Below are 22,346 nucleotides of genomic sequence, written 5' to 3' on the forward strand. Positions count from 1 at the left end.
CTGCCACCAGATCCCTCCGTCTCCCAGGAACTCGGCACGAGAGCGGAGGGACTGGGCACCGCGGCTAGAGCTCGGTTCGTTCCCGACCGCCGTCAAAAGTTCACCGTTCCGTAACAAAAATCTCTGCCTTGGACTCGTGCATGTCCTGTCCACACTCTGCATCAGCGGTTCTCTTTTGGGATGTAGGACAGATGAGGAGGCCCTGGCCACGGTCACGAGCTGCAGGCTTCGTGCTTTCTGCTGGGGGCTTTGCCACGTTTCCTGGGCTTAGGTATCACTATGAAACCCACCACGGTTTAATTTTTCTTTAGCAGAGGTGATAGATGTGAACACTTAGCCACATTGGTAAATCAATAGGATGCTTTAAAAACACAGTGACCCATGATTATTGGACACAATCCGACGGCAGAAAAAAACATACTGTTAAGCAGAAACAACATACTGTTTCGTTTATTGACACACACATACCCTCTCTCTTAAGGATGAAACGGTTAAGAGCATAGGCTTAATATTTAGACCTGGGTTTGCTGTGCCATGTACTTATCTGTGACATTCTTTTGTCTCCGCTTTTCTCATCTTAAAAAAAAATGGTGATAATAGATATGTAAAAAAAAAAAAACAAAACAAGGTTTTAAGGAGGGTGAGAATGTTTACAAAGCGTTTTTTTAAAAAAATTGAATAGTAATTTTTTTTAAAAATAAATTTATTTATTTATTTATTTTTGCTGTGTTGGGTCTTCGTTTCTGTGCGAGGGCTTTCTCTAGTTGCGGCGAGCGGGGTCCACTCATCGCGGTGCGCGGGCCTCTCACTATCACAGCCTCTCTTGTTGCGGAGCACAGGCTCCAGACGCGCAGGCTCAGTAGTTGTGGCTCACGGGCCTAGTTGCTCCGCGGCATGTGGGATCTTCCCAGACCAGGGCTCGAACCCGTGTCCCCTGCATTAGCAGGCAGATTCTCAACCACTGCGCCACCAGGGAAGCCCTAAAGCGGTTTTTTTGGTTTGTTTTTGCATGGTGCCTCGTAGGTACTAAGCACTCAACAAGTACAACATACTCAACAAATTACTGTGACGTGTCACCACTGTAGGCACCCACTATCTCCACAAGAAAGGGATATTTTGTAAGGTGCAAAAGAGTTATAACACAATACAGGACACCTATTAGAGTGTGGTCAACACTAGTAAGAAAATTATTTACCTTGCAGATGTTTCATTGAGGTTGAACAGTGAGGGCCTGTTTTCCCTACCCCTTATTCCTATGCATAGGACAGGAGAAGCCTGTCAGCCCTCCCCTTCCCCCCAGTAAGACAGAACCAACTCACTATTAACCAGAAGGAACTGGATCCTGAGGGGTGCAAATATGGGAGGGGAGGATGATGGAGGAAAAGAGGAAAACTAAAGAGGAATGATTTCTTGGAACATATGTGATGTTGACTCAGTATGGACTAACAGGTGATTTGCGGGGGGAAAAACTTTTTCATGTGGGTTTTGTATATATGCTTGTGTAATGGCAAGTTTCTTTTTCTTTTTTTAGGCCGCACCAGGCAGCTTGTGGGATCTTAGTTCCCCCACCAGGGATTGAACCCAGGCCCGAGCAGTGAAAGCACCGAGTCCTAACCACTGGACGCCAGGGAATTCCCAAGTTTCTTTTGTTCTTACCCATCACAAAGGGGTTACTCGATTCGAGCAGTGGATTATTACAAACATTTAGAAGTCAAGTCAGAGTTCTATTTAAGTGTACAGTGGAAAGATAATGGACATTGAAGTCAGACATGGATTCAAACTTGGGCTCGCTGTCACTCTTACTATGTAGCTTTTAGAATCATTTAACTTCTCTGAGCCTCAGAATCTTCATCTATAAAATGTAACTTCCACTTATCTGAAGGTTATGAGTATTCAAGAAGAATGAATATGAAGCATCACGTAAAGCATACATTAAGGATTCTAGCTGTTAAATCCCTTCCAAGCCCTTCACCATCCTTCACAACTACCCCCCAAAATGATTTTTAATTAAAAAATTAAGACTAAATAATCTAGTCACCATATGTTATATTCAGTCGTTTGATCAGTTTGCTTTTTAAAAATTTTATTTAGAATGCCTACTTGTCGAAGTTAGCATCATTTTACAGATTAGAAAAATTCAATTCTTTTGTCTCTGCAAACGTTTGTAATAGGTTAGGAGTAACAGATTAGAAATGTAATACATTACAAAACAGTTGCCTATGACTATCTGTACATTTACTATGCACCTTAAGGAAAAGAATTTGACAGTGTGCTGTACTTACTCTGCAGATAACATCCTTTTATTCTATTTCACAAAACTGACCAGTGGTAGTGTTTGAATTTATAAATGGCCATTAAACAGGATATTTAACTTAAATGAATAGTTAGCATGCTAAAAAGTGAAAATTTTCAACTGAAGTTCTGTGGCTCATCAGTTCAAATGTTTCATGGCATTTTTTCTTTAAATAAATTTCAATATTGTAATACTAAAATAATTTTACATAATAAATGCAGAAAGATAAAATTTTCTAAATATTTTAGAAAGTATATTCACATTCATTTTGTCATGGGTTTCTTGTGGTTCTTCTAAATATGTTAATCATATTAAGGAGACACTGGTCCTATACAATTTTAACAGTCCATCTTCAATTAAAAACTGTAACGAAACAGTATGTTAAGAGTAACAAAAAGCAAATTAAATATACTAAATTCACACTACAGGTAAACAGAATGAAAGCAAATTACATAATAGTGGCAGGTTATATACATTTTAAAGAATCTTTTTCTTTTTTTTTTCATAAATTTATTTATTTTTATTTCTTTTTGGCTGCGTTAGGTCTTTGTTGCTGTGCGCAGGCTTTCTCTAGTTGCAGAGAGCGGGGGCTACTCTTCGTTGCGGTGCGCGGGCTTCTCATTGTGGTGGATTCTCTTGTTGCGGAGCACGGGCTCTAGGCACGCGGGCTTACTTGCTCAGCGGCATGTGGGATCTTCCCGGACCAGGGCTCGAACCGTGTTCCCTGCATTGGCAGGCGGATTCTTAACCACTGCGCCACCAGGGAAGCCCAAGAATCTCTTTTTCCATGTAGTCAAATAAGATAGAGGTTGAAATGTAAACTTAGTGATTTGTGTGGGGTTCCCCCCGACCCCGCTATGGTTCAATTTGGAAAATTTGGTATAAATGCTAATTTTAATATTTTATTTCTATACATTTAATATAATTCAAAATAATCTGCAGCATCATGTATGGCTCATTATCATTGTATATCAAACAAACAAACAAAAACCCAAATATATTCATTGCTCACTAGAAATGCTAAATACTGGAAAAAATGGAATTTTATACATTTTTTTCTTAAATATTTGAGTAAGATATTCTTCAGAAAGTTAAAACTGCCTTCTCCACATAATTTTGTGCGTATATGGCACGAGTTGACCCCTAAAACAGTGTGAATCCCATTGAAAAGGCACTGTTTACAATACGCAGAATAATCTGACAAGTCTACTTCAATGATGTCTGAAAGTGAAGGATATATTTGAGATAGGTAAATAGACAAACCCTTATAAAAGTACAGCATTACTGTTTAAATATGCTATAGCTATATAAAAGGAAATAAAGTGACAGAGAAATGACCCTTTTGTGATAATTAAGACTATAAACACTTTGAATCATATTATAGTTCTGTAACACAAAAATGACAAAAAGTATTTTCTTAAAGGCACAAAAGCGTGAATACTAAATGAGGGTTTTATTTTACAAGGCCAATTGTTTCAATGGAATGGTAACAAAGATTACACTGTATAAGTAGTATAAGAAAATACTGACATGAAATATAAGTAAAATATCTATTGCTGAAACTTATTTCACATGCCCTATTTATTATCTTTTCCTGGGCCATCTATGTCTCACTAAATGGTAGGTAACTGAAGGCATAGTATATTTAACAACTAAAACAGAAATGCACACATCAATAATTATTACTCATTTAAATTTTCAAGTGAAAAAATAAAATTTTTGATCAAATGAAGAAAAAACTGGTCATAGGTCTTAAATCCTAAAAACCACCATGAGGCTCTCAGACAACTGGGAACTGTAAATCACAATTTTTATGAATCCATTGTGAAGGAAGATTAATCTCAGGTGGAGAACATTCAAAGTCAACTACATATATGGCTAAATACAAAGTTAATTATGTGTTTTAAAGTATTCACATACTAAGCCTAGTATAAGCACTGATCTAAAACTAAGCCACCAATTCCTGAGTTTTGTGTTCAATTCACAGAAAGGAACTCACACAACTAAAAGCATAAGAAGACTATTAGATTAGATATATGCTTTTAGTGTATAAGAAACAGTCATGAGTAACCCTGCTCTTTCTCATGAAATAGTTTTTGACTCCTTGAGTAATAAGAGCCCATAACACATTTGCCCTAACAAGAAAATATACAAAAGTAAATAACTACCTCTCCAGTCTTAGAAGGTAACCATACAAATAAAACACTGTTTAGACCAAATGAAAGGAACATACAAGTGGATAAGACTAAAGTCCCAAAGGGGAGTTGCCAACAAAAAATATAAGTTTTCAGGGTTTAATAATGAAATTATTTTGTGATCAGCCAATCAACTTATATAAATTAATACTAATTTAAACCATAAAAAAAGGATCAAGTCGTACAGTATTTACAAAATATATATCAATGAATAGGCAGTAGAGCATAACATTGGTAACAGAAAGTGAGTATAAAAATTATATCAACAAGTATGAAATACAAACAAAAACCCACCTATTCTAGTGTAGTCATATTATACCTATACTTATACTGGGTGTAGGTATATGTTATTTACGTATAATCTATTTAAAAAATGTTTTCACACGTACATATGGAATACAGCATTGTTTTGCCAAAAATACAGGGGAAATAGCTCTTCATAAAATCTAAGGATATTTAAGATAGCTATATTGGTTAGGTGGAAAAAAGCAGGCCCTTTTAATCATTTTCAGTTTTCATAATTTAGCAATCATTCCTTGATTTTATACTTAGCATGGCATAAACATTTGATTATATTTTTACTAGTGTCTCACAGTCTCTTCTTAGTCGAAGGCAAGTGTAGCCAGAGCAATTATTCTCTCTGACCTTCATTTTCATTTCAAAATCTACTTTCCGAATTCTAAGATACATAAAGGAAAAACATTAAACTGAAAAAAATATTTAGGAAAAATGTTTGCCTGAGCCTGAACAAAAGGAATCTTGAGGAATTGTGGTTTTGCCACAGACTGCAGTTACTGAGACCAGAGGAGGATAACAGAGAATTAAACTTGAAAACTTGATGCTCTTCTTAGATGCTCAACTTATTGCACATTTTAAAGAAACCAATTTTAACGTACACATAAATACCACCACACAAAGTGTCTTTTCTCATCGTCCTTCTCTTTTTGGCTTTTGAAGTAAAATATTGGTTATATATATATTTTCTATTCAACTGTTTCACTGAACACACTAGAATCTAAATGAAAGCTAAAATAAGTTTTTCATAATGAAAAATCATGACTATCAGCATTTCATACACCCTATAATTCCATCTCTAAAATTTGGCCTATGTTATTGGACCAACTGAGTTTTTAAAAAAAAAAAGAAAGAAGGACAGCAATCAAGTTTGACCACACTTTTTTCAGCAAGTGCTTAAGGGGGTGTTATACAGGTATGATAGGAAAGATATAATCAGTAGATCTGAGAACCAGAGTTTTTTTTGTTGATATACACATACATATATTTATAGCTGTATCTATAAATATTAAATTCTAGGGGTTAAAAAAAATCTTGTGTAAACTTTTGATAAAAGCAGTTTGCCACCTTGTCTCTCAATAAATCAATTTTGACCACAATTTTTTTTTTTTTTGCTGTTTCTAAGAAGACAATTGAGCTGAATGCTTTAGAAATGATTTTTTTTTTAACAGTACAGTGCATTGAACTATTTATGTCTATTATCCCATCATTTCCCATTCTGTAATTCCTTACTGATAAAAGTTTTGTGCCAGTTTTATGAAGAAAATAGATTGCTACACATATATTTATAAGATTGATAGCATTTTTGTTATGAACGACATTAATGCTATATATTTCATAACACGAACATACCATAGACTACAAAGACTACTGTAAGGTATACATAAGACACAATTGTGTATACATGTGGATTTGTTATACTCACATGTAGACACAGTCTCACAAAAGCTAGAAATGTTCTGGCACTTAACACATAGTTCACTTTAATAACCAAATAGAATAGCTCTTATTTCAGGGTTAAGGATAGAAGGTAGGAAAAGTCAACAGTTCTACATATATTTCTAAGGTTTTCTGTTTTAGAAATATTGTGATGTTTTAATAAAGACCAAAGCAACTTCAACATTGGTCCCAGGCCAAATATGATCATTCCAGTTCATTGATTCAACGGTAAAGGACTTCTACTTAAACATGAAGTTTATTATAACTTGAAGCAAAATCAGGAGAAAAATGATGAAGTAGTCTTTTTGTTGCAGAAAATAATCCGTGGCAGGTGTGCTTGAAATTAAATGATTTCGAAGAGCCATAATATTTCTACAAAAATAAGCAACAATAAATTTAATAATTATTTACCAAAAATTTTAGCAAAGAAATCACAATTTGATATATGGTCACAGAATTCATTGTATAAAATTCAATTGTATAAAGTTCAATCAATTACTACCACCTGAACAGGGACTGATTATGCTATGTGGAACCACTATTAGGTCTTGCCTAATCTATACTCTACACTGTACCAAATATATTACTTAATGATGTGTGTTAAACATAATTTTTAAAGTTTGATGACTTTAAAATATATCACTTTCTTTGTTATCACAGTGGTTTTAAAACAAAAATTTTGCTTCTTAGTTGGCCCACTAAGGTTCTTTTATCTTTCTTTAGGAGACAAAGGCAGAGTTGGAGAAAAATCCTTAATTCACCAGGAAAAAAATAATTAATACGACAAATTTTGTGACATTCCTAACTTGAAGAATGCTCTGTAGGCATTTCATATGCTAACAAAAGTAAAATGTTAATTTAGTCATAAAATGAGCTTACATTATCCTCATGCCACTCTAAATGCTTTTGGCTAAAAAGAGCTGATTAGTGAAGACGTTTTTCTTTTTCTGACTTCTATTAAAGTGTTTTACGAGTATAGCGAAAGAAAGGAGGCATGTATGAACAAGTAGGCTCGTTAATTTATAAATATAATTAAGTTAGGAAACTCGAGCACTTTATATAAGGGCTGATGATACCAAGATGCAGAAGACACGCTCCCTGCTCTGAAGAAGCTCATGGTCCAACTGGGGCAGGGTGCAGTGAGGTAAACAGACACACACAATTAGCAACTCTGTAGCGCAGTAAGCACTCAAAAAGCCTATGTATAGGGAACCGTACAAGCCAAGTGGAAGGATTAATAACTACAGGGCAGAGTGATTAGAAATGGTACAAAAAGGGTGACATTTGAGTTATATTCTGAAGGATAAACAGGGATTTTCTTGAGGGGCAAGGTGGGAGGAAGGGCAATCTAAAAAGTGGACTCAGTGTGGGTAAAGATCCAAAGACCAGAGAGCACAGTATATTCTGGAGATGTGAGGAGTTTCATAGGACTAGAGCATGGGTAAGTGTAGAGGAATGGCAGGAAATGAGGCTGTAGATGAAAACAGCAATTAAATGTAAGCCATAGATCACCAAGAACAGAAAAAAATATCTTAAAAAAAAAAATCCTCCAGAACATCTAGCACTGTGCTGAATACACAAAAGAAGGTTGGCTAATATTAAAAAAACTTAACATCTGATATAGCAATGGGAGACAACCAATCTGAACTCATGCTAGCCTTACCAGTGGAGCAGGATCACGACCCCTTCCCTTCCAAGGAACTTCCCTAGGTGTTATGACCTTTAGTTGCTGGATCTTGGAGAGGTGAGTGAGGGGATGGGTCTGGGAGCGCACAGGGAACACTTGAAGGTCTCAGGGTAGTGGCTATTTGCCCACTGTTACGGGAAGTATTTCAGTATTTTAACAACTGGTGCATTCCAATTAAAATCAGCCATGTACAAAGGAGACTGTGGAAGCCTTTGTTAACTGACTTTCTCAGGAACCACCCCACTTCCGCATTCAACCCAGCTACATTCCTAGTATGCTACAGCAGTAAGATGAAGAGATCCCAATTCTAGTCTCACAGATGAGACAAAACAACCTCCCATCTCTCCCAAATATTTTAGTGCTGAAGGAATTTCCTAAGTTTCAGTAATCAGGTGACAGATGCCAAGGTTCTATTTTAGCTTAGCAATGTTATAAAAATGTAAAGTTTGCATATGATTTCCTACATAACAGGATTCTTAACTCCTCTAGACTCAAATGAATAGTCACTGTCGTATATATTACCTTTTAATTTCTTCCTGTGTTTGTTTTATAGATTCAATGGAAGTTTGAATGTCTCCCAGTTCTATCCCTTTCTTTCTTCTTGCACTTGGTTTTACTGATTGAGCTAAAAAGACATTTAGAATAAACTTGGTGAAAACAGTGAACATATTTAATTATAAACAATCTAAATTTCAGATTAATGATTCTCATGTAATAATTTTCCTAGGCATTATTTTTATGGCTTAGAGACTAACATACTACTCCTAATACTTGGCATTTTTGAAGTTTCAATCATATTTCAAAACTAGAACACTATAGATATATTTAAAGTAACCAAGAATTAGTTAAATTTTGGATTGAATCAGCTTTATTTTTTAATCAATTAAAATAGACAAAAATATTTCTTTAAAAATACATATATTAACTTGGGGGAGGTATTACTCTCTTCTGTCTCTTGCCTATTTGCCTATATCTGAAGAAGTCAGCTTTTTAAGCTCCCTTTTCAGTTTTTTTATTAATTGTTAATGTTATCTTTATTCCTTTAGTCACCCAAACTTTAAACCTTTTCAATTGGTTTTAATATCTCTTCTACAAATTTTTATTGTCAACCAACAAAGTGTATGGTATTTTTTAAAATCCCTTCTCATATCCATTCCTTCCTTTCCATTTTTGTTCAGAGCTTAACCTCTCTCCAGATCTCAGCTTTCTCATTTGTAAACTTGGGATAATAATAATACTCAAACTTCACATGGTTGTAGGAAGGTATGTTTAACCTCCAGTTTGGCCCACATTAAATACTCAGTAAATGTCAGCTGATACATTATAGGTTATATAGTGGAGTGGATAAGAGAATGAATTAAGGAGCCAAAATATCTGCATATATAACATATATATATATATATATATATATGTGTGTATATACATACACTGCCTTATGGGGTATACAACCTTGGGCAGGTTAACCCGCGTCTCACTTTCCTCTTCTGTGAAATGGGAACAACAGTATAACTAATACTCCTTTTGAGCACAACAGTACCATGTGACTCCTGCTTTTAGAACTTTATTCATTTTATTCCTCTTTTATTCCAGTATCTTGTCCACTCACCAGCATCCCTCAAGCCTAGATTGCTATAAACCATTAGAAATCCTCATAATTGATCAGGGTTCCTTTCCTCTAAGGACCTTCCCTCAAGCTGAATTCAGCCCCCTTTCCTTTAAACTCTTTACTATTTGTCATCTACTAGTTTCTTAGCATTTACCATTTATTCACCTCTAGTATTATCTCTGTAAAATTGAGTTCCCCAGCTTAGTGTGAGCTTAGTAAAGACTACAGTTTTAAGAAAACTTTATTTTCTCATAATGTCTCAGACATTACCTTAATCCTTGATTATATCTCAGTGCAGTTCAAGACAGTTTATACATTATCTGACTTAAACAAGAATGGCACACTAGTAAATTTAGTTCATAATTTGATAGTTATATTTTTACTTCTCTGTGACCTCTAAACACCACAATAATTTATTATGAGAATAAAAAACTTTTCTGAAGCATGGAACCGAGAACAAAACTCAAGAAATGCTGCCTGTGTTGAATCTAGGAAACCATCAACAATTTTTCAGAAGCTAACAAGGCATAAGAGCTAGCACTACAGTGTGGTTCTTGATTTGCACGTTTCCCCTTTTTTCATTTCCCATGCCTTTACCCTGTGGCCTGGTCTTGAAATTTATAATCTGAAATAGCTTTTCTTGTACATCATCCTTGCCCCCACCAAAACTTACAAATCTCCTTGAGTTAATATGAAAAACCATTTTCTTATATCAAACATAGTAATATACTTTTAAAAACTTTGACTCGTATTGTCAATAGTCTACAATAAATATTTTTACCTTCACTTCCAGATGAGTCCTGGATATCAGGTTCTGGGGAGGAATAGCCTTTTGCCACTTTCTTCTGTTGCCTGGTTGGCTTATGTTTCATTTTTGGGACACTAACCTGAAAAAAAAAAAAATCATGCTTTAAGTGAATTTGCACTGAATTTTGTAATTAAAGACCAATGTTGTACAACTGTCAAAACTGTTCATGGGCACAGTACTTAGAAATAAAAACAAAGATGAAATAGTCTAATTAAGACTTAACAAATATGATACACTTACACAAATTGTTTAATTTTAATAAGAAACATTAATTTGGCACAAACATCAAAGAGTATAAGAAAATATACAATGAAGAGTTTCCTTCCCACTCCTGACCCATATCCACCCAGTCTCTCCCTCACTAAAAAGATACTCAATGCTATTAGTTTGTATATCCTTCAACAGACATTTTTATGCACACACAAATAAGAATATAGATACCTCGCTTTTCTAACTGCACCAGTTAGTACATCTAGTTGAATGTTAAAAATAGTGCTCTTTTAAGATCATACTTATCTTGTTCCCAACATAAGAAACATTCTCAGTGAATGATGTTGGGTTTCCAATAAAATTATTTAGATTGCTTACTTTTAATAATATCTGGATAATGTAGAAAGCATCTTATAATAAATGGAAATTATTATCTTTTCAGAGCATAATTTAAACTTACTGAAAACATTTGAGTAAATGTACAAAATTCAAGAGTATGTTTAACCATCAATTAGGATTAAATTTTCCTTAGGATAAAAAAACCAAATGCAAGAGAAGAAACTAGAAACAGAAGGGCAAGGTAATTTACATGCTTAGAAAAACAGGGAACCAGTGGTCCTAAGTCTTTAACTCTGTTCTTACCTGTTTATTGTTCTAAATAGGAATTATCCCCAGTTAACTATTCCTTGAAATAATTTTGCAAAATCTTACTCATGGGCTTAAAATTAAAATTTGTATAATTTTATTACAGAAAGTAAATAACAAGGCAGGTTCTAGATTCAGCCTACACTGTGCCCTCCTACTTTAAGTCATGGAAACTTAAGATTTTATAACATTTAGAATCCAAATCCACATTCTTAGAATAGGTTCAGATTGGAGATTGATAAAGCCTGGTGAGAAGTTAGTTAAAATGAGAAGGGGAGTCAGTAATCTAACTGTCAGTATACAAAGATTTAATGTGATCAGTAAACTCTACTGTTAGGAGGAAATTTGGATGCCCTGTGTGTCTCTATCATGATAGTGTTGTTAAAGGAAGAAACAAAATTTAAAAATTTTTTAAAGTTTCTAAATTGTGATAACGTGTGTATATGTATAAACACACACATATATACACACAAAGATAAATTTTGCCATTTTAACCATTTTAAGTGTACAATTCAGTTGTATTAAGTACATTCATAATATTTTGCAACCATCACCACTACTTCCAAAACATATCCATTATCCCAAAGACAGACTCTGTAACAATTAAGCAATAACTCCTTATTCTCTTCTCCCCTCAGTCCCTATTAACCTCTAATCTTTCTATGAATTTGCTTATTCTAGATATTTTATATAAGTAGAATCAAACAGTATTTATCCTTTTGTGTTCCACTTATTTCACTTAGCATAATATTTTCAAAGTTAATCCATGTTGTAGCATGTAGCAGAACTTCATTCCTTTTTATGGCTGAATAATAGTCCACTGTAAATATATACCACATTTTGTTTATCCATCTGTTGATGGACACTTGAATTGTTTCTACATTTTGGCTACTGAGAATAATGCTACAATGATCACTGGTGTACAAGTATACGTCTGACTCTGTTTTCAATTCTTCTGTAGTGGAATTGCTGGATCATATGGCAATTCTGTGTTTAGCTTTTTGAGGAACCACCAAATCATTCTCCACAGCAGCTGCACCATTTTATATTCCCACCAGCAATATACGAGGGTTTCAATTTCTCCACATCCTCACCAACACTTATTTTCTATTTTTAAAATTATTATCATTCTAGTAGGTGTGAAGTAGTACCTGACCTCCTTGTGGTTTTGATTTGCATTTCCCTTATGACTAACGATGTTGAGCATCTTTTCATGTGTTTGTTGGACATGTGTATATCTTCTTTGAAGAAATGTCTATTCAAGCCCTTTGTTCATTTTTTACTTGCAATGTTTGTCTTTGGTTGTTAAGTAAGGAGTTCTGTATATATTCTGGATATTAAACCCTTACCAGATAAATGATTGCAAATATTCTCTCATGTTGTCTTTCACTTTGATAATGTCCTTTGATACACAAAAGTGTTTAATTTTGATGAAGTTCAACTTATCTATTTCTTCTTGTTCCACATGCCTTTAGTGTCATATCTAAGAATACGGTGCTAAATAAAGGGTCATGAAGATTTATCCCTGTTTTCTTCTAAGAGTTTTATGGTTTTAGCTCTTATTTCAGGTTGTGGGTCCACTTGGGAGTTAATTTTTGTATATGGTTTGAGGAAGGGGATCCAACTTCATTCTTTTACATGTGGAAATCCAGCACCATTTGTTAAAGAAGCTTTTCTTTTCCCACTGAGTGGACTTGACAACTCTGTCAAGGGTATCATTTTTTTAGATTCCACATGTAAGTGATATCATATGATATTTGTCTTTCTCTGTCTGACTTACTTCACTTAATATGATTATCTCTAGGTCCATCCATGTTGCTGCAAATGGCATTATTTCATTCTTTTTATGGCTAAGTAATAGTCCATTGTGTATATATACCATATCTTCTTTATCCATGTATCTGTTTTGTTTGGAGGTTTTTGATTACTGGTCCAATCTCTTAACTTGTTACAGGTCTGTTGAAATTTTCTATTTCTTTTTGAGTCAGGTTATGTAACATATGTGTTTCTAGAAATTTATCCATTTCATCTAGGTTACCTAATTTTTTGGCATACAAATATTCATAATATTCTCTTATAATCCTTTTTATTTCTGTAAGGTCAGTAGTAATGTCCTCACTTTCATTTCTGCTTTTAGTTATTTTCGTCTTCTTGCTTTTTTTCTTTCTTAGTCTAGCTAAATGTTTGTCAACTTTGCTGACCTTTTCAAAGAACTTTTAGTTTCATTGATTCTATTGTTTTTCTATTCTCTATTTTGTTTATTTCCATTCCAAATTTCCTTCTGCTGGCTTTGGGTTTAGTTTTTCCCTTCTATTTCTAGATCGTCATTGTCAAGTTAGGTTATTGACTGGGCATCTTTCTTCTTTTTTAATGTAGGTATTCACAGCTGTATATTTCCCTTTGAGCGCTGCCTTTGCTGCATCTTATAAGTTTTGGTATGTTGTGGTTTTTGTTTTTGTTTTTTTTTCATTCATCTAAGTGTTTTCTAATTTCCCTTATGATTTCTTCTTTGATTCATTGGTTGTTTAGAGTGTCTTGTTTAATTTCCACATATTTGTAAGTTTCCTGTTTCTTTCTGTTATTGATTTCTAGCTTCATTCCAGTGCACCTGGAAAAGATACTTTGCATGATTTTAATTTTTAAAAAATTTATTTAGATATGTTATATGGCTTAACATATGTTCTATCCTGAAGAATGTTCCACGTTTACTTGAGAAGACTGTATATTTGTTGTTGTTGGGTAGAATATTCTATATGTATCTGTTAGGATTAGTTGGTTTATTGTGTGGGTCAAGACTTCTGTTTCCTTATTGATCTTCTATCTAGATGTTCTATTCATTATTGAGAGTGACACTGAAGTGTTCATCTATTGTTGTAGAATGGTCTATTTTTTCCTTCATTTGGTCAATGTTTGCATCATACATTTTGGGGCTTCATTGATTAGTACACATATGGTGATAAACTGACTCTTTTATCAATACATAATGTCTTTTTCTATCTCTTGTAATAGTTTCTGACTTGAAGTCTATTTTGTCCAATATTAGTATAGCCATCCCAGCTCTCTTTTGGTTACTATTTGCATGGAATAACTTTTTCTATCCTTCCATTTTACTCTATTTGTGTCTTTGGATCTAAAGTGAGTCTCTTGTAGACAGCATATAATTGGATCATGTTTGTATTAATCCATTCTGCCAATCTGTCTTTTGAATAGAGTTTAATCAATTTACACTTAAGGTAATTACTGATAAGGAAGAAATTCTGCCCTTTTGCTGTTTTCTGTATGTCCTATACCTTTTTTTGACCTTCATTTTTTTCATTACTACTTTCGTGTTTAATTGATTTTTTTTGGAATGAATTGTTTTGATTCCTTTCTCATTTCCTCTTGTATATGTGTTTTAGATATTTTCTTTGTGGTTATCATGAGAATGACATTTATACCTAAATTTATTACAGTCTAGCTTGAATGGATACCAACTTAATTTCAATAGCACACAAAAACTTGGTTGCTAAACAGCTCCATTGTCCCTCCCTGTATGTCTTTGTTGTCACAAATTACACCTTTATGCACTGTATGCTCAATAACATAGATTTGTAATTATTTTTCATTCATTTAATCTTTCAAATTCTGTAAAAAATAAGAAGTGTAGTTGTAAACTAAAACTACAGTAACACTGGCTTTTATATTTGCCCATCCATTTATCTCTACTGAAAATCTTTATTTCTTCATACAGCTTTGAGTTTCATTTCAACCTGAAGGACTATTTTAGCATTTCTTATATGGAAGGTCTAGTGGTAATGAACTCACTCATCTGGAAATGTCTTCATTTCTCCCCCATTTTTGAAGGACAGTTTTGCCATATATACAATTCTTGTTTGACAAGTTTTTTCTTCCAGCACTTTAAATATGTCATCTCATGCCTTCTGGCCTCCATGGTTTCTAGTGAGAAATTGGCTATTATTCCTATCAAGGATCGCTTATATGTGACAAGTTGCTTCTCTCTTGCTGCTTTCAAGATTCTTTTTGTCTTTGACTTTTGACAGTTTGCTTATAATGTCTTGGTGTGGGGGTCTCTTTGAGTTTATCCTATTTAAAAGTTTGTTGAACTTCTTGGATTTATAGACTTATATCTCTCATTAAATTTGGGGATTTGGTGAACTTTTTTATTTAAATATTATTTTGCCTCTTTCTATTCTTCTTCTCTTTCTGGGACTCCCTTAATGTATATGATGACCCACTTGATGGTGCCCTATAGGTCCCTTAGGCTCTGTTCACTTTCTTCATTCTTTTCTTTCTGTTCCTCAGACTAGATAATTTCAATTGTCCAATCTCTGAGTTAGCTGATTCTTGCATTCCACATTCTCCAAATCTGCTGTTGAATATCTTAGTGAATATTTCACTTCAGTTATTGTATTTTTGAGCTCCAGAATTTCTTTGGTTTCATTGTATAATTTCTCTTTATTGATATTCTGATTTTGTCTATATACCTTTTTCTTGATTTCCTGTAGTTCTTTGTCCCTGTTTCCTTTAACTCTTTGAACATACTTAAGATAATTGTTTTAAAATCTTTGGGGGCTTCCCTGGTGGCGCAGTGGTTGAGAATCTGCCTGCCAATGCAGGGGACACGGGTTCGAGCCCTAGTCTGGGAAGATGCCACATGCCGCGGAGCAACTGGGCCCGTGAGCCACAACTACTGAGCCTGCGCGTCTGGAGCCTGTGCTCCGCAACAAGAGTGGCCGCGATAGCGAGAGGCCTGCACACCGCAATGAAGAGTGGCCCCCGCTTGCCGCAACTAGAGAAAGCCCTCACACAGAAACAAAGACCCAACACAGCTAAAAATAAATAAATAAATTTATTAAAAAAAAAAAAACTTTGCTAAGTCTGGTGTCTGGACTTTTATCGGAAATGGTTTCTGTCAACTTACTTTGTTCCTTTTAATGGGTTCGTATTTTCCTGTCTCTACGTATGCTTTTTAATTCTTTGTTGAAAACTACACATCTAAATATTATAAGGTGGTAACTCTGGAAATCATATTTTCCACTTCCTCCAGGGTTTGCTGCTTTCTGTATTGTTGAAGGCTATTGTACTCCATCTGTTCAGTGAATTTCCCAAACTATATTTGCAAAGACTTTTCTCCTTGTTGTGCATGGTCACTGAAGTCTGAGTTCCTCAGCTTGTGTTTAGCTAGTATTTTGACATAGATTTCCTTGAACACCAATAGGTAAACAAATAAGACACAAAAACAAAAAAAACCCCCAAAACCCAAACCCTCCTAGTCTTAGCAGACAGGCTCTGTGTAGGGGCACTCCTTCAACATTTCAAGCCTAGAAATTAGCTTAAGGTGAAAGCTGAGGGTTTTTGCAGGTCTTCTCTGAGCATAAGCATCTTGCCTTGGGCATTTTCATGGCTTTCTAGATTCTCCTGTATACATGGGGCTATTCAATGCCCTAATTTCCCAAAGAACCTCTCCCTAGCTTTTTCTCCTGGGCCTTACATGGCCTATTGTGTGTTTTATTGGTAATCTTTTGCCCCAGGTATCTGCAGGTTGTTAGTTTGGCTTGTAGTACTTTCAAGCAATGCCTGCAGCCTTTCTGGCTCAGCTCTGAGTTAGAAAAAAAAAAGATGCATGCCCTGCATAAATCCTTCAGGTAGCCCCCAGACAGGTTACAAAAGACATACAGAGCCCTGCGCGCAACTTTCTGGAGCGGTCGACCCCAGTGCACCCCCCTTATGGAGAGGTCGGCTCCCGGTACTTCCCACTTCTGGAGAGGTCATTGGCGCTGAAGCCAGGCAGGATTTTGGGAACACTCAGAAGCCTTCTGATGGAGCTCTGCATTTGAAGCCTGGATGCAGGAATTTTCAGAAGAGCATGGTGCTGTGCATGACGGCTGTTTGGCTTGAAAGACAGACCCCTGAGTCACAAAGGACACTTTGATGCCGCCCATGGATTTCCCCGTATGCTGCACTGACACACGGCATGGTGTCCTCCTTTTCAGAGAGGAGAGTTCAGAGGATTCTTCTCTTGCTGCCATCACTGAGATGTTATAGGCCACTGCTTTCAAGTAGACTGAAGCTGGGGCACCTTCAAGATGGTGAAGGAGTAAGACTTGGAGATCACCTTCCTCCCCACAAATAAATCAAAACTACATCTACATGTGGAACAACTCTTATAGAACACCTACTAAACGCTGGCAGGAGACCTCAGACTTCCCAAAAGATGCCCTCAGGCGACCTACACGCAGAGGTGGGGCCAATCCAAAGCTGAACCCCAGGAGCTGAGCGAACAAAGAAGAGAAAGGGAAATTTCTCCCAGGAGCCTCAGGAGCAGCGGATTAAATCTCCACAATCAACTTGATGTACCCTGCATCTCTGGAATACCTGAATAGACAACAAATCCTCCCAAAATTGAGGCGGTGGACTTTGGGAGCAACTGTAGACTTGGGGTTTGCTTTCTGCATCTAATTTGTTTCTGGTTTTATGTTTACCTTAGTTTAGTGTTTAGAGCTTATTATCATTGGTAGATTTGTTTACTGATTTGGTTGCTCTCTTCCTTGTTTTATTTTTTTTATATATATATTTTTTCCTTTTTCTCTTTTTGTGAGTGTGTATGTGTATGCTTCATTGTGTGATACCATCTGTATAGCTTTCTTTTGCCATGTGTCCTAGGGTTCTGACGTCTGTTTTTGTTTGTTTGTTTTTTAGTATAGTCTTTAGCACTTGTTATCATTGGAGGATTTGTTTTTTGGTTTGGTTGGTCTCTTCTTTCTTAAGCTCTCTTTTTTATATTACTTTTAAATATTTAATAAGTTTTTCTATTTTAATAACTTTATTTTATTTTATTTATTTATTTTTTCTTTGTTTCTTTCTTTTTCTCCCTTTTCTTCTGAGCCGTGTGGCTGATAGGGTCTTGGTGCTCTGGCCAGGTGTCAGGGCTGAGCCTCTGAGGTGGGAGAGCCGAGTTCAGGACATTGGTCCCCCAGAGACCTACAGGCCCCACGTAATATCAAGCAGTGAAACTTCTCCCAGAGATCGCCATATCAATGCTAAGACCCAGCTCCACTCAACGACCAGCAAGGTACAGTGCTGGACACTCTATGCCAAACAACTAGCAAGACAGGAACACAAACACATTCATTAGTAGAGAGGCTGCCTAAAATCATAAGTTCACAGACACCCTAAAACACACCACCGGACGTGGTCCTGCCCACCAGAAAGACAAGATCCAGCCTCATCCACCAGAACACAGGCACCAGTCCCCTCCACCAGGAAGCATACACAACCCACTGAACCAACCTTACCTACTGGGCGCAGACACCAAAAACAACGGGACTATGAACCTGCAGCCTGCAAAATGGAGACCCCAAGCACAGTAAGCTAAGCAAACTGAAAAGACAGAGAAACACACAGTACATGAAGGAGCAAGGTAAAAACCCACCAGACCAAACAACTGAAGAGGAAATAGGCAGTCTACCTGAAAAAGAATTCAGAGTAATGATAGTAAAGATGATCCAAAATCTTGGAAATAGAATGGAGAAAATAAAAGAACGTTTAACAAGGACCTAGAAGAACTAAAGAGCAAATAAACAATGATGAATAACACAATAAATGAAATTTAAAATTCTCTAGAAGGAATCAGTAGCAGAATAACTGAGGCAGAAGAATGCATAAGTGACCTGGAACATAAAACAGTGGAAATAACTACCACAGAGCAGAATAAAGAAAAAAGAATGAAAAGAATTGAGGACAATCACAGAGACCTCTGGGACAACATTAAACGCACCAACATTCGAATTATAGGGGTCTCAGGAGAAGAGAAAAAAAAAGGGACTGAGAAAATATTTGAAGAGATTATAGTTGAAAACTTCTCTAATATGGGTAAGGAAATAATCATTCAAGTCCAGAAAGCACAGAGAGTCCCATACAGGATAAATCCAAGGAGAAACAGGCCAAGACACATAATAATGAAACTATCAAAAATTAAATACAAAGAAAAAATATTGAAAGCAGCAAGGGAAAAGCAACAAATAACAAGGGAATCCCCATAAGATTAACAGGTGATCTTTTAGCAGAAACTCTGCAAGCCAGAAGGGAGTGGCAGGACATAAAGTGATGAAAGGGAAAAACCTACAACCAAGATTACTTTACCCAGCAAGGATCTCATTCAGATTTGACGGAGAAATTAAAACCTTTACAGACAAGCAAAAGCTAAGAGAATTCAGCACCACCAAACCAGCTCTATAACAAATGCTAAAGGAACTTCTCTAGGCAGGAAACACAAGAGAAGGAAAAGACTTACAATAACAGACCCAAAACAATTAAGAAAATGGTAATAGGAACATACATATCGATTACTACCTTAAATGTAAATGGATTAAATGCTCCAACCAAAAGACATAGACTGGATGAATGGATACAAAAACAAGACCCATATATATGCTGTCTACAAGAGACCCACTTCAGACCTAGGGACACATACAGACTGAAAGTGAGGGGATGGAAAAAGATATTCCATGCACATGGAAATCAAAAGAAAGCTGGAGTAGCCATTCTCTTATCAGGCAAAATAGACTTTAAAATAAAGACTACTACAAGAGACAAAGAAGGACACTACATAATAATGATCAAGGGATCAATCCAAGAAGAAGATATAACAACTGTAAATATTTATGCACCCAACATAGGAGCACTTCAATACATAAGGCAAATGCTAACAGCCATAAAAGGGGAAATCGACAGTAACACAATCATACTAGGGGACTTTAACACCCCACTTTCACCAATGGACAGATCATCCAAAATGAAAATAAATAAGGAAACAGAAGCTTTAAATGATACATTAAACAAGATGGACTTAATTGATATTTATAGGACATTCCATCCAAAAACAGCAGATTACACTTTCCTCTCAAATGCTCATGGAACATTCACCAGGATAGATCATATCTTGGGTCACAAATCAAGCCTTGGTAAATTTAAGAAAATTGAAATCGTATCAAGTATCTTTTCCGACCACAACGCTGTGACACTAGATATCAATTACAGGAAAACATCCGTAAAAAATACAAAGACATTCAGGCTAAATAATACACTACTAAATAAACAAGAGATCACTGAAGAAATCAAAGAGGAAATCAAAAAATACCTAGAAACAAATGACAATAAAAACACGATGACCCAAAACCTACAGGATGCAGCAAAAGCAGTTCTAAGATGGAAGTTTATAGCAACACAACGCTACCTCAAGAAACAAGAAACATCTCAAATAAACAACCTAACCTTACACTTAAAGCAATTAGAGAAAGAAGAACAACAAAACCCCAAAGTTAGCAGAAGGAAAGAAATCATAAAGATCAGATCAGAAATAAATGAAAAAGAAATGAAGGAAATGATAGCAAAGATCAATAAAACTAAAAGCTGGTTCTTTGAGAAGATAAACAAAATTGATAAACCATTAGCCAGACACATCAAGGAAAAAAGGGAGAAGACTCAAATCAATAGAATTAGAAATGAAAAAGGAGAAGTAACAACTGACACTGCAGAAATACAAAGGATCCTGAGAGATTACTACAAGCAACTATATGCCAATAAAATGGACAAACTGGAAGAAATGGACAAATTCTTAGAAAAGCACAACCATCCAAGATTGAACCAGGAAGAAACAGAAAATATAAACAGACCAATCACAAGCACTGAAATTGAGGCTGTGATTAAAAATCTTCCAACAAACAAAAGCCCAGGACCAAATGGCTTCACAGGCGAATTCTATCAAACATTTAGAGAAGACCTAACACCCATCCTTCTCAAACTCTTCCAAAATATAGCAGAGGGAGGAACACTCCCAAACTTATTCTATGAGGCCACCATCACCCTGATACCAAAACCAGACAACGATGCCACAAAAAAGGAAAACTACAGGCCAATATCACTGATGAACATAGATGCAAAAATCCTCAACAAAATACTAGCAAACAGAATCCAACAGCCCATTAAAAGGATCATACACAATGATCAAGTGGGGTTTATCCCAGGAATGCAAGGATTCTTCAATATATGCAAATCAATCAATGTGATACACCATACTAACAAATTGAAGGAGAAATACCATATGATCATCTCAATAGATGCAGAAAAAGCTTTCGACAAAATTCAACACCCATTTATGATAAAAACCCTCCAGAAAGTAGGCATAGAGGGAACCTACCTCAACATAATAAAGGCCATATATGACAAACCCAAAGCCAGCATCGTTCTCAATGGTGAAAAACTGAAACCATTTCCACTAAGATAAGGAACAAGACAAGGTTTTCCACTCTCACCACTATTATTCAACATAGTTTTGGAAGTTTTAGCCACAGCAATCAGAGAAGAAAAAGAAATAAAAGGAATCCAACAGGAAAAGAAGAAGTAAAACTGTCACTGTTTGCAGATGACATGATACTATACATAGAGAATCCTAAAGATGCTACCAGGAAACTACTAGAGCTAATCAATGAATTTGGTAAAGTAGCAGGATACAAAATTAATGCACAGAAATCTCTTGCATTCCTATACACTAATGATGAAAAATCTGAAAGAGAAATTAAGGAAACACTCCCATTTACCATTGCAACAAAAAGAATAAAATACCTAGGAATAAACCTACCTAAGGAGACAAAAGACCTGTATGTAGAAACTATAAGACACTGATGAAAGAAATTAAAGATGATACAAACAGATGGAGAGATATACCTTGTTCTTGGATTGGAAGAATCAACATTGTGAAAATAACTATACTACCAAAAGCCATCTACAGATTCAAGGCAACCCCTCTCAAACTACCAATGGCATTTTTCACAGAACTAAAATAAAAAATTTCACAATTTGTGTGGAAACACAAAATACCCTGAAGAGCCAAAGCAATCTTGAGAAAGAAAAATGCAGCTGGAGGAATCAGGCTCCCTCCCTTCAGACTATACTACAAAGCTACAGTAATCAAGACAGTATGGTAATGGCACAAAAACAGAAATATAGATCAATGGAACAGGATAGAAAGCCCAGAGATAAACCCATGCACATATGGTCACCTTATCTTTGATAAAGGAGGCAAGGGTATACAATGGAGAAAAGACAGCCTCTTCAATAAGTGGTGCTGGGAAAACTGAACAGCTAAATGTAATAGAATGAAATTAGAA

General features: G+C 35.6%; 1 protein-coding gene across 5 annotated transcripts in view; it reads right to left on the minus strand.

Moving 5' to 3' along the window:
* Window positions 1–2,090: 2,090 nt before the first annotated feature.
* OSBPL8 (oxysterol binding protein like 8) overlaps window positions 2,091–22,346 on the minus strand; it is a 198,125-nt gene continuing 177,869 nt past the window's right edge. For all 5 annotated transcript variants that reach the window (XM_059936549.1, XM_059936550.1, XM_059936553.1 and 2 more), the window contains 3 exons: window positions 10,297–10,402; window positions 8,432–8,534; window positions 2,091–6,594 (listed from right to left, as the gene is read on the minus strand). In XM_059936549.1, coding sequence (XP_059792532.1) covers window positions 6,462–6,594; window positions 8,432–8,534; window positions 10,297–10,402 — 342 coding nt within the window. In that variant the 3' untranslated portion in view covers window positions 2,091–6,461. The remainder of the gene's footprint in view (window positions 6,595–8,431; window positions 8,535–10,296; window positions 10,403–22,346) is intronic.

This window comes from Balaenoptera ricei, chromosome 10 (genome assembly GCF_028023285.1).
Source record: "Balaenoptera ricei isolate mBalRic1 chromosome 10, mBalRic1.hap2, whole genome shotgun sequence".
In the NCBI taxonomy this organism is placed as follows: Eukaryota; Metazoa; Chordata; class Mammalia; order Artiodactyla; family Balaenopteridae; genus Balaenoptera; species Balaenoptera ricei.